The following is a 12226-nucleotide window of genomic DNA, read 5'->3' as shown; positions in this document are numbered from 1 at the left end:
AACAAGACAGACAGACCGACAAAACAATATGCACATTCACACAATCAAACACAGCAGACCAACCTGACCCTAACATCACGCCACGCAACTATTTCACATCATTCGCCAAACTAACAACAACATTTAAAAAGCTAAACAATAAAAGATCGTCTAGCTTCGACAAAATACCAAATATCGCACTAAAAAACCTACCACCACATTTCGTATTCCATTACTCCATCCTATTCAACAACAGTCTAAACTATTCATACTTCCCGAAAATCTGGAAAACCGCCAAACTCATTACAATGAAAAAAAAAAAGAGAAAGATAGCAGCAACCCAGAGAGCTACAGGCCTAACAGCCTCCTTCCTAATATAAGTAAAGTATACGAGAAAACAATAAACGATGCCACTAACTCATTCTAGAATAGAAACAACATAATCCCGGAAACACAGTTCGGCTTCAAACACAAACACTCAACAATCCATGCAATTAGAAAACTAAGATCAGACATCTGCTGGGCAAGAAATGTAGAGGAATGCGTAGAAGCAATCTTTATAGATTTAGAAAAAGCTTTTGGTACTGTTTGGCTGGAGGGCCTAAACTCCTCTTTAAACTCCTAAACAAAGAGTTCCCAACCCACCTCATCAAAATGATCTGGGACATGGTACACGGGAAAAAATTCTATCTCACTGACGGACAAAGCTCCTCATCCAAACACTTTAAAATACTAAATAGACTACAACAGGGCACCGTAAATTCCCCCATCTTGTTTAACATATTCATCAGTGATCGACTACAATTATACGACCTAAATAACGGAGGCAACAAATGAGCCATAGCATTCGCAGACGACCTGCTAATATATATTAAACACAAAAAACTCTCCCAAATACAAACTGAACTACAAAACACGTTCAACAAAATTCAGAATTACTTCCACACCTGGAAACTAAAAATAAACATCAACAAATGCGAAACAAATTTATTCCGCCCATACATTTCAAATACATCAAACGCAAACTACGACACAAGAATATATGCAAAAAAATTCCATTTTTTCGACAATAAAAATCCACACATCATAATACCACACAAAGACACGGTCCGTTATTTAGGCGTATATCTAGACTTTAAGCTAAACTACAACCACCACATAAAAACACAAATACAAAAAGCGGAGGACCTCAAACAAGCAGTAAAAATCCTGTTTTATAAACTACTAATCCGACCAATTCTAACTTACGCATGCCCCATATGGTTTAATATGAGCGCCGGCATCATGGAAAAAATGAGAGTCTTCGAAAGAACATGCATCAGAGCCTGCCTAAATAAATACAGATCCCCAGAATCAAATTACAAAAAATATATTAGCAACTACAAAATATACGAAGAAGCAAAAATCACTCGCACAGACCTATTTATATTAAAACTAATCAGAAACCATTGGGCCAATTCTCGCAACATAAAATCAAACAGCCTCATTTACAGCCCGACATACCCAAACCCGCTATACCACGAGAAAACGAGACAAACAGGCGACATTCCACCCGAAACATTCATTTACCTAGGCAGTGAAGGATATACATATACAAAACCACCAAAACTGATATACCATATAAACAGAAAAGCATACGACAAAAAAATAGTATATGACAAAAACACAGCACCCAACAGCACAAACATGCGATTCAACCACAAATTATCACACCTCGACCTGAAAGACAAACACAGACGCAATACAAAAAAATATTGGTGGTTGTAATTTAAAAAGACAAATACCGGATTCTACTGTCACCGAGCCTGCACTGTGTACTTAGCATGAGAATAAATATAAGTATAATTATAAGCATACATATAAGGATAAAATAAACATAAGCTCGCCCTTACCCTTACCTCTACCTTTACCTTTATCGTTCCTTGCCTCACTCCCCCCCCTTTCTTCATCCCTAACCACTCGCTGCTATTCTCTTCTCTCTCTATCCACACACCGCAAACAAGCAAACTGTATAGTTTCAGTGCCTTTCCCATACAACTAAGAAAGAAAAAAAAACCCAATGTTATAAACAAATCATCTTAACGAAACACAATCAACGTAAGCAATAAGTGCAAAACTACTGTTTTAGTGATAAGATTACGCGTGCTCAACATCCAGAGCCTTTAATCTGTAATTACCATTCTTTTGTTACTGTTAATCTTTTGGACGTTTAGGTTTATTGTATCACCCTGTATATAATATTTATCTTGGCACAATAAACGCCCATTAAAAAAAAAAAGTGCACAGGATGTTTGTTTCGTAAGCGGGTAATCTGAGTTCGGATCTTTGTACATAAAATACATAAAATTTCACATTATTTAATTTTTATATTTTTACTTTTATGTTTTTTCAACCGCTTGAAGATAATAAAAATATAATCACTCATTCACCGTGAACTATTTGCGTCTATTTTCCACCAAATATAAAAAATAACAAATGTAATTATAATTTAATATTGTTTGTTAGATATGTACATTGCAAAAAATTTCTGTTTCTACTGTTTTTACAATTTGTATCATCTCGCTAGTTGTCATAATTAATACAATAAATATATGATTAATCTATGTATACTTATATATATTGTGTATTGTTTACACATATGTATATTGTGTAAATATTTATCGTAGGCAAAAATTATATATCAAGTTTATATGTACAAATACCATATCTTTTGTAAAAATATGTTTTATTTGAAGTTTTTTTGGAAGTGACGTGGTGCAAATGATTACTCGCCAAGTGGGTAACAAAAATATATTTATTTAAACGTAATGCTTAAACTAATTTCAAATGTACTACGTGATGCGCGTGTAGAGAATGTCTACGACAAAAGGCCTCGTGCCTTTTTCGGGGCTCCCTTAAGTAGCCCCTTTTCCCTGGGAAAGTCCCAGGAAGTAGGGGCGCGGGCCTGCATTGCCGAGGCAATACTCTTGTCCTTGAGGACGAAGAAACTCGGAAATGTTTGGAAAAACATCTCCCTAAGTGCGTGGCCCCCTCGTGGCGGTCGCCACATTTTAAAATTAATAATTTATATGAATAAATTGCAGATGTCATAAAATAAAATAATATTAGATTTTAGCAATTAAAATAAAAGTAAAAAATATTCTTCTACCATCAAGACTCGAAGAAACCCATACTATTCCCTTACGAAGCAAACGTTTTAGGCGCACACCTACTGTCAATTGCTAAACATAACTTCAACTTCCAAAGTTTTATAGAAGTAATTTCAATTGTTTATAAAAAATGCGCATTGAAATGAAATATTTTACAGAATGTCAGTTTTCGACTTCTAAATTCATCCGTTCAAATTTTATCAAAATCCCCGGGGGACAGGTATGTAGTCTCCTTGATAAGTGCTTTGCACATTAATATTTCTCAAATTTTTCATTTCGCTGAAAAGTTACAAAATGAAATTACAAAATAATTAAAAATAAAATGTAACACTGACGCACGGTGTTTCGACCAATGGGCAAAAATCAGAAATTCAAAGTGTAAAATCTAAACATTTTTTCATTTTAAGATGTTAATAACAAACCATAGTTTGTAATATTGCCTATAATTTTGACTGAATACGTCCATTTGTTGTTAAAATTAAGACGTTGTAACAACTAGCAACGAAGACGCCGAAAAATTCCATTTCGTGAGAGGAAGTGAGAGGGACGACTCTCTATCCTCGTCGTCAGCCGAATAATCGCGAAGCGATAGAAGCTTCTAGAAGAAACTAGCTTGCGATCCGCGGTAGACTCGCGGTTTTACGCGGAGTTCTCGCGGTCTCGGTTAAACGAAAGGAGAAATATATTCAGAATTAAAAGCCAAAAATTCAGGCGATCAAACAGTCGCTACATTATTCATTAATTCTATACGACGTGTCAGAATTGAAACACGTTTCCTCTGAGTCGAAGAATGAACAGAATATTAGCAGTTACAAAGACTATTTTATTTCCATAACCCATTTCCAATAGCTCCTTTCAAACTTTTTCTCTCCTTGTCGAGCAGAATACGATGTAAAAAAAAATTTAACATTAATTTTCATTATTATAAACAACTTTGCGGCAAGTTTTTTTTACAAGTGTCCACCGATCCAGAAGTGTAGATTCATCCCCTTGTTACCTACGCAGCCTTGCCGACACGGTGGCGCCGAGTCTTTAGTCTATCGCGTACCCTCTAGAAAGTCCTTGAGATAAGGCAAACGAACGCATTCCGTTCCCAGGAAAATCCCTATCACCAAAACTCACGATTTTTGGGGTATATAAGGGCCTGATTTTTGACGCTCTGGGGCTGTCTTTTACCAGAAAGTTACTATGCTAGTCGGAACATTAGTGTATTTTTCAAATATGTGCCATTCACAGACCATTTGTGTTTTTGATTTGATTTTTATAGGTTGTCTTTAGTACCTGAATACCTTTGAAGCTGACACAGAATTTTAATACAATAGTAATAAATTTTCCTAATTTTTTATGTAAAATTTTTATCAAATTTAACGAGACTTTTAAAAAAAGTACCGAGTAATACCTCTGTGATTTTTTGTATATTAATTTTGAACATATAAATCTTCATATTAATGTCAAATTTAACTGTTCAAATTTGCTCAAAATGAAGAAAATTGTCAAAATTATTATTGACGCGTTCAGTATTCTAGCTTCCTATCCTACTATTGTACGTGTCATTCAATTTTTTTATTACTTATATTGTTATTTAACTACCTACTGAAAATTACAAAACAAAAATAAAAGAGAAATTTTGAATGTATACAAAGTTATGATACATATTTGTCTCTGAAACCCCTGTGTGCGAAACGGCGGCTACGATTTTGCCGGTATTTTCGCGAAACTGATGAACAAATTTTTCAAACAAAAGTTAGTCAGTATTTAGTTGACAATAAATTGTGTTAATGAAAATTTACAAAAAAGTTTTTATTCGATAAAAAATAAAGATCGCTACAATTTTTTTAAATGAAACCATATATTTTTTTATGTGCCAATCAATGCATATTTGAATTCTCTTCAAAAAAGTATTAGAGAACTTAGGTCGAAAATTGATTGATTTAGAAGTTACGATTTTTGTTCCGAACTCCCAATACTCGAAACACTGCGTCTCACCGAGATTCAAAGGGAATCTCCTGATTCTTACTCATGCGCTCAGGTTGCTCGAGCGTCACGTGGTGACGTATATTATTGGCGGAAAGAGCCGAAGAGGCTTCGCACACGACAGAGCTACCGCTATACTTGCGTGAGAGCACGAGGACGGTATAGTGGGAGACGGCGGTAGGTCATAGTGGGGATAACTGCTTTTGCCCACGATTCACGATTGTCGTTTCGGTGTTCTCAAGTGCTCGTCTGCGGAGGAGCATAGGGTGTACAGGGATGTCACATAAGACAAGAGCTTAATTTTAATACACAGAAACATGAATTATCATGAAATATTACTTCATTTGACAACAATTAATCCCAATGAAAATGGTATAATATTTTTTATTATCGAAATGCTAAAATGTGAGCAAATTTTAACGGAATACAATTTTATTTGTAGAAGAGATTACAGATTTTGATAATAGGCTGCAACAAATTTTGCAAAAAATAGAACCGATGTTAACGGAAAATGCTAAAAAATTTGTGTTTAATAACATTGAAAATGAAAATGATATTAGGTGAATACAATTATTCTAGACGAGAACTATTATATTATTAATATTCTATAGCAATTAAGAATTTAGTATTAGAAAAAATTCAAAATTAAATAAATTTAATTGATGCAAATGTTACATTTTTAGGTATCAATATATATGTACCTTTATATGTGTATTACAAAATATGAAAATAGCTGTTTCTACAAATAACGACTCCCTCTTTAGTGTTAAGGAATTTCATACTTTAAAAGTTTGTATAGAATTTGTAATTGCAATGGGAGTTATACCTGGTCTTTTACCTGGTGTTGGAGTTAATACAGTTCAGTTATGTCCTAAACCTTTGCAAATGTACAAAAAAAATCTAACAGATTTACAAGTATGAATTACATTTCTCATAACTAATAATGATATATGAATTGGAAACAATTTAGAATACTTTTTTCATTGTAGAAATATAGAAGATTGCAGTTTACAGTTAATTCTCTTATGGAATTATATGATGAAATTATGTTTCGTTCTGCGATACTTGCACAAATAGGTCCATTGATAGCTGCTCTTTTACAATTATGTCATGCACCATTAATGAAACCATCCAAGAAATGTGTATCAACCAATGAAGAAATTACAGGGAAAAACAAATTTAAAATGACTCCAGATTTATATGATGAATTAATAAAAGATCAAGAGCACTTTAAATGTTTACTTCATCGAATGCTAACTAATTGTCCAAGGTCTATCAGTATGAAAGAATTGATGGTAATTCTTGGTATTAAGGGAGCACCAAAGTGGCTTCAATGTGAAACTCGCAAATATTTAGTACAGCAACTTATGCAATGTAACGGAGTTGTTTCGATCGTAGCTGCTATTTGTGATGATAACTTAGACTTTGGAGAAGATTGGAATAAATTAGATACAATTTCCAAATTAATAGCTACATCGCATGGGAATAATTCAGATGAATATTACAAATCTATATGCCTACAAGTACGAATTCGTAAATTAATTTCGTTATTAATGATTAACAATAGCTTTTTAAAATAATTGATAACTTTGGAGCAAATTGTATCTTTTGTTTTCAGTTACTGGATCTTCTAGTGTCAACACAAGTCAAACATTCAACAACAATAGCAAACTGCTGCATTACAGCACTTTATGAATATAACCCTAATGTTTGTCGTAAAAATATTGTAGAAAAAGTATGTGATCCATTACTTGTAAATTCAAAAAATGAACAAGAGATAATGAAAACTGAGGATGAAGTTGTAAAATGCATAGAAAATTTAATGAAATGTTTTATAACTGTGGAATCTAAATTTAAACAACTACCTTGCAGACTTTTAATGAACATAGCTGTTCCTTTGTTTAGTTTGTACAACAATGTTAGACAAAGTGCTTGTGTATTGAAATCTAAAATAAAACAGCTTATATTATTACTTTTACATGACGAATCATCTAGAAATGATCTTTTTGCTGCATTTCTTGGGTACACTTTCACTAATAATTTTGGTAATCGTTTGCTATCAAAATTTGGCCCAACGGGTGGAATTGAAATTGTAGGAATAGACAATGCTTGTAAATATGAAGAATTTGCAGACAGTTTGTTCGATTTAATATGCAATGATGAGATACTATCGATTGAATTATTCATATATTTATTAAAATTTCTATCAAGATCTATAGAAGAATTAGATCAGGAAAAAGAAGATAAACATTTATTAGAAACTGAGGATGGTAAAATGGAAAAGATTGAAGAACAATTAACAGCTGTGAAACTATTATCAAATTTAGCTAGCATGTCTACTGTGCAAGAAGCACAGATAGAAAAACCAAAACCAATAATTTCTTTCATAAAATCATTATTTAATCAGTACATTAAAGAAAGACACAGTTTATCGGAAGAAGATGATTGCGAGATTTTATACGTCAGTTTAATGTTGGTAAAAATGATTCTAAGCGAAAGAAAAAAACCCCTCGATTCGTCAGCATTTACTGATTTTGTAAAATTCTTGAAGGAATGTTGTACTTTTTCAAACATTTCACCTCAATTGTTATTATTAACAAAAGAGTTGATAGAATTGTTCAATAGTCAAGGTAGATCAGAGCAAAGATATTATCAGGATCTATCAGTTGATAGTAAACTATCGAATAAGTTTGAAGAAGCACTCAAGGATCTTACAGACCCATTATTACCTGTACGTGCACACGGGCTTATAACTATTACCAAATTGATTGAAAATATGGATCCGTGTATTACTACTAGCAAAGCGATTCTCTTACAACTGTTTGAAGTTGGTATAAAAAAGATCAATTTTTAATTTCAAATTTTACGATAGAATTTCTATATCGTGTATTTTGTATTACAGGAAAATTTAAAACATGAAGATTCATTTATATACTTGGCAGCCATTAACGGACTGTGTGCTTTGGCCAATTCATATCCACAGGTAGTTATAGAAACATTAGTACAGGAATATATTGATATGCCGCAGCGTCTTTCAACTGGAGAGATAACAGTAGAAACTAGGATTAAACTGGGAGAAATACTTGTAAAAGTGACGAGAGCTTTAGGTATGTGGTGTGTCTTTAAAGATTTGTTTCTTCTTTTTGTTCACAACTAATTTACATAATTCTATAGGTGAAATGACGACGGCTTATAAAAATATTTTAATAAACGGATTCTTGTGTGCTACACGAGATTCAGATTCTTTAGTGCGTGCTTCTAGTCTTTCTTGTTTAGGTGAACTGTGCAAAATATTAGGCTTTCGATTAGGAAATATCGTTATTGAGGTATGTTCCGTATATCCCGAAATTATTTCCGTTATTTTACACTCTTAACTAGAGTGTAATATGTGAGAGTAATTAAATTGAATATTTAACCATATTACTTTACCTGGATTCAATTAGAAAGGTTTACTTTAAAAATATTTTTAGGTAATTTATTGCATTAGCTGTATTGTCAGAACAGACAAAGCCCCCGAGTGTCGACGAGCTGCAGTAATGGTTAGCAGTTTACTACTTCGTGGACTTGGACAGGATACCTTAACTAGTCTCGGTAAAGATTTGGTCGATTTGTATCGTGGACTGAAATATTTACGGGACAATGATGACGATCCAGTGTTACGTTTACACGCGCAACTTGCTCTGGAAGAATTAGATCACATAGTGCGAAACTTTCTCTTTTCTTCTCCAAAACTTGAAAAAGGAATATTTTTATTAGGTTCGCCCTAATGAATACTTAACGAATATTCTGGAGAAAATGTTCAATAACATTTGCAACAATTTATTTTCTATAAAGGATATTTACATTCAAGATTTCTTTATCAGTGTACAACTTTAAATTGTTTGTCTTAATTAGAAATAAAAATCTTCCATCACTGCTTCAATTTTGTTTAACGTAAATTTCAGGAAAAGATATTACAATTATACGCGTGTATGACATATTTTATGCATATCTAAAGAGTTCGATGACACTGCTTTCATTATTCTATTTGACCTTTAACTTTTTCCCCCACGAGTAAATAAACATGTTTGTATACTTCTTGATTAATAGAAAAAATGAAGTAATCAATGGATTCACTTTTATTAAAAAGACTATAAAAATATTGTATCCTCTGAGAAGAATCCGGCCAAACGAATATAATCTCGCTTAAGACACGCGTACAGCCTTTGTGGTTGTGGCATAGAAGTCGGCGAAGGTCGTGGTGTTATAATACGCAAAATAAACTCTTTACAGGAAGGTTCAGGAAATGTTTTAAGTTTACCATCTCCGGTACCATTTATTTCAGAATTAAGAGAAGTTATCACGAGGGCAGCCTGTAACATAGAAAACATTATTAAACAAATGTGAAATGTTTCTCAAATAAAATTATTCAAAATTGGATGAATGTAACGTTTAGTACTTTTTGAGCGTCTCTAAACATAGTTGTTATTTGAGAAGCAATATTTCCTCTGGATCCACCTGGCACCTCTACCTCCTTTCCTCTCATTAACTGAATAAGGAATGAGGTAAACTCTTTAGAATCGTCGTTCCCATCTAGTTTGTGCTGTAAGGAATTCACTTGTGCAACAAGAGCTTCGACACCCTCTATATCTCGAATAATTTCCTAAAATAAATTTATTCCTTTGTATTTGTAATATTTGACCCTCCATCCCCACGCCACGCGTTATAATGTAAACCATTAGACTAATAGACTAATAAATGAATAACTTGAAGATACCTCATATAAGTGTAATTTCTGATGAATAGGTTTTGTAGCGTGTTGTAATTTATTAAGTATACTGAGTGCAACATCGGGTACATTCGGTAGAGCATCTTGCTTTTGCTGGCTCAAAGTGTAAAGCGCTGCATGAGTTAAAGTTGGTAAGAGAAGTCGGGCGATTTGACCTATACGCTTCCAGCCCAAAAAGTGCAAAGCCTTTTCAGCTTCCCTCGTGTCATCGAACAATCTTTTCTGTCGATGCGCAGGCACAGGTTGAGCTGAATTCCAGGTTGTAGACCATGGATTATTGGGAATTAGCATTCTTGCTGATAAATGTCCTGTACCAAATAGTACTAATTATTTTTGTACGTGTACATACGAATCTTTCTTAAAATTTCATCGTTTTCCAACTTGAACGTTGTTAAGAAATAAATGAAGAAATTAACACGAAACCTGTAGGTTGACCCCACTCATCCGTTTCATTGCTTTCGATCCAATCTCTTGGGGAATACCATCGAATGAAGTCTTCCAGCACTGCTCCAGGATTTGCTGCCTGCATTTATTAGCGATAAGTATTAATAATAAGTATGTACGAATGGAAGGTAAAAAAGGAAAAGCAAAATGAAGCAAGAAAAAGAAATGAAAAATACGAATCTAGATTTGAAATAAAAACTTATTAATTAGAAGCTATGTATAATATTGTCACCTTGAAAGATTCCATGTCAGATAAGAGCGAAGCACTCATCATCCTAGCTCGCATTTCTGAAGCATGTTTATCAGTTCCAAGCTGTATCATTACTTGCGCATCTTCTTCGAGCTGATCTTCCGTTTTTGGCACTGGATCCTGTGTTACTGGTAGATAAAGAGGATCTCTAGTTTGGATTAACCTGAATAAAATTAATTAATAATATTTACTTCATGCACAGGATAACATAATCAAATCGAAATGAGAACACAACGAATAAGTTTTGTGAAAGAAGAAGATGGATTGGTAGATTTTACTTGAGCGAAGGATGTTTGGCCAATCTTCCTGTAGGTTTGTTCCACAACAGATGTTTCGCTTTCAGATGTGTCCTTGTCGTTGAATCGTCCTCGTTTGTTGGTTCCTCGCTGGTGCACTCAAAAAACTCTTCTTCATCTGATTCTGCTAAAACTACAGAAACGTTAACATGCAAATTGTAAAATCTTACCATGCCAGATTTTTTTCACGGTTAATCAACGTCGTAAAGGTTTGCTTTTCCTTCTATTTAAGGATAAATATGTAGTTTTATCCTTTTATCTCTTATTGTACTTGTTTTCTTTTTTTTTTTTATTATATCGTATTTTCTTTGATTGAAAATTTTCAGTGAAACATTATTGGAACGTTCAACTTGCTCATAATGTCATCGCATAATAAATATACCTGTCTCGAACTCGTCAGTATCTATACTTTGAGATTTATGCGCTAATTCTTCCCTTGTCTTTTTCTTTTCGATGCAACAGTTTAACATCTAAAATAGTAACGTATAACAAATAAATAATCTTAAGGTGTCGAAGAAAGATAAGAAATAATAACATTATTAAAAAAAAAATAAAAATAAGGAAAACGAATTGTACCTGAAGCTTTTGATGCAATATACATGTTCGTACAGAATCCGGAAATCCAGGACTAATTCTGAAAAGACAAAATACAGATAATTATGTGGTCTGTCCTGTGGTCATGACATCGGGATTATAATATTGCGATGTTAAAAAGGCTATGTGAAAAAAGAAAAATATTCTAATAAAGAAATTTTGAACAGATTAAGAAAAAGTAGCGCTTAGTAATATGAAATGTAGTGAAGAAGTAAAACAAATTTCATTGTTTAATTAAGCGCCGCGGATGGTAGTAGAGCGCACGGAACACGTAAAGTGCGTTTAACGAGCAATCCAACAATCCCGCCGAAAATCGGGACAGTGGTTCGGTAGTTCACGGTCGAAGGAACGATCGAAGACTTGTTTTCCGAAAGCATGTGTGCTTTATTCTGCCCTACCTCGACTGTCACTGCTATGAGAGAGAGAGAGAGAGAGAGAGAGAGAGAGAGAGAGAGAGAGGGGGGGGGACTTTCTAGAGGGGATTGAACAGCGGCGAATTCTTGCAGTCTAGTCGAAGACCGTGATGCCAATGCTACTGAGACGATCTTAACGGTTTCCAGTACCGAATGTGTCGTTGTCCGAGGATCATACGCGTTTCTACCGAGCTTTCCTTCCGTACGAATTATTCGTTTACCAGATGATTTGCGTGGTGAACTTCACACTATACATACAGACACGATATATGTAGTTGGAAGTATAGAATTGGTGATTTGAAAGGTTGGCTATTCCCTTTTCTGGGAGGACGTAACACAACAGGTGGCACCGAGGCAGA

General features: G+C 33.9%; 2 protein-coding genes across 4 annotated transcripts in view; one reads left to right on the top strand and one right to left on the bottom strand.

Moving 5' to 3' along the window:
• Nucleotides 1-5318: 5318 nt before the first annotated feature.
• On the top strand, nt 5319-8869 carry LOC108577479 (transport and Golgi organization protein 6 homolog). Its single transcript, XM_017940636.1, has 8 exons — nt 5319-5474; nt 5548-5662; nt 5786-6017; nt 6092-6625; nt 6721-7929; nt 8005-8209; nt 8277-8428; nt 8573-8869. Exons 1-8 carry the CDS (start codon nt 5420-5422, stop codon nt 8867-8869), a joined length of 2799 nt encoding a protein of 932 aa, XP_017796125.1. The 5' UTR covers nt 5319-5419.
• A 282-nt stretch (nt 8870-9151) lies between these two features.
• Nucleotides 9152-12226, bottom strand: part of LOC108577481 (rab3 GTPase-activating protein catalytic subunit) — a 46305-nt gene continuing 43230 nt past the window's right edge. Inside the window, exons 7-14 of one of the 3 annotated variants that reach the window (XM_017940638.1) lie at nt 11437-11494; nt 11243-11330; nt 10843-10987; nt 10547-10727; nt 10294-10393; nt 9859-10178; nt 9541-9744; nt 9152-9454 (exon numbers count right to left, since the gene is read on the bottom strand). In XM_017940638.1, the coding sequence (XP_017796127.1) occupies nt 9233-9454; nt 9541-9744; nt 9859-10178; nt 10294-10393; nt 10547-10727; nt 10843-10987; nt 11243-11330; nt 11437-11494 (1318 nt within the window). In that variant the 3' untranslated portion in view covers nt 9152-9232. Of the gene's footprint in view, nt 9455-9540; nt 9745-9858; nt 10179-10293; nt 10394-10546; nt 10728-10842; nt 10994-11242; nt 11331-11436; nt 11495-12226 lie in introns of all 3 variants that reach the window. The other 2 variants (XM_017940639.1, XM_017940640.1) reach the window with 2 other exon arrangements.

This window comes from Habropoda laboriosa, unplaced genomic scaffold (assembly GCF_001263275.1).
Source record: "Habropoda laboriosa isolate 0110345459 unplaced genomic scaffold, ASM126327v1 scaffold797, whole genome shotgun sequence".
Lineage (NCBI taxonomy): Eukaryota > Metazoa > Arthropoda > Insecta > Hymenoptera > Apidae > Habropoda > Habropoda laboriosa.
Note: the sequence above shows the minus strand (reverse complement) of the source record. Positions and strands in the feature narration are given on the sequence as shown.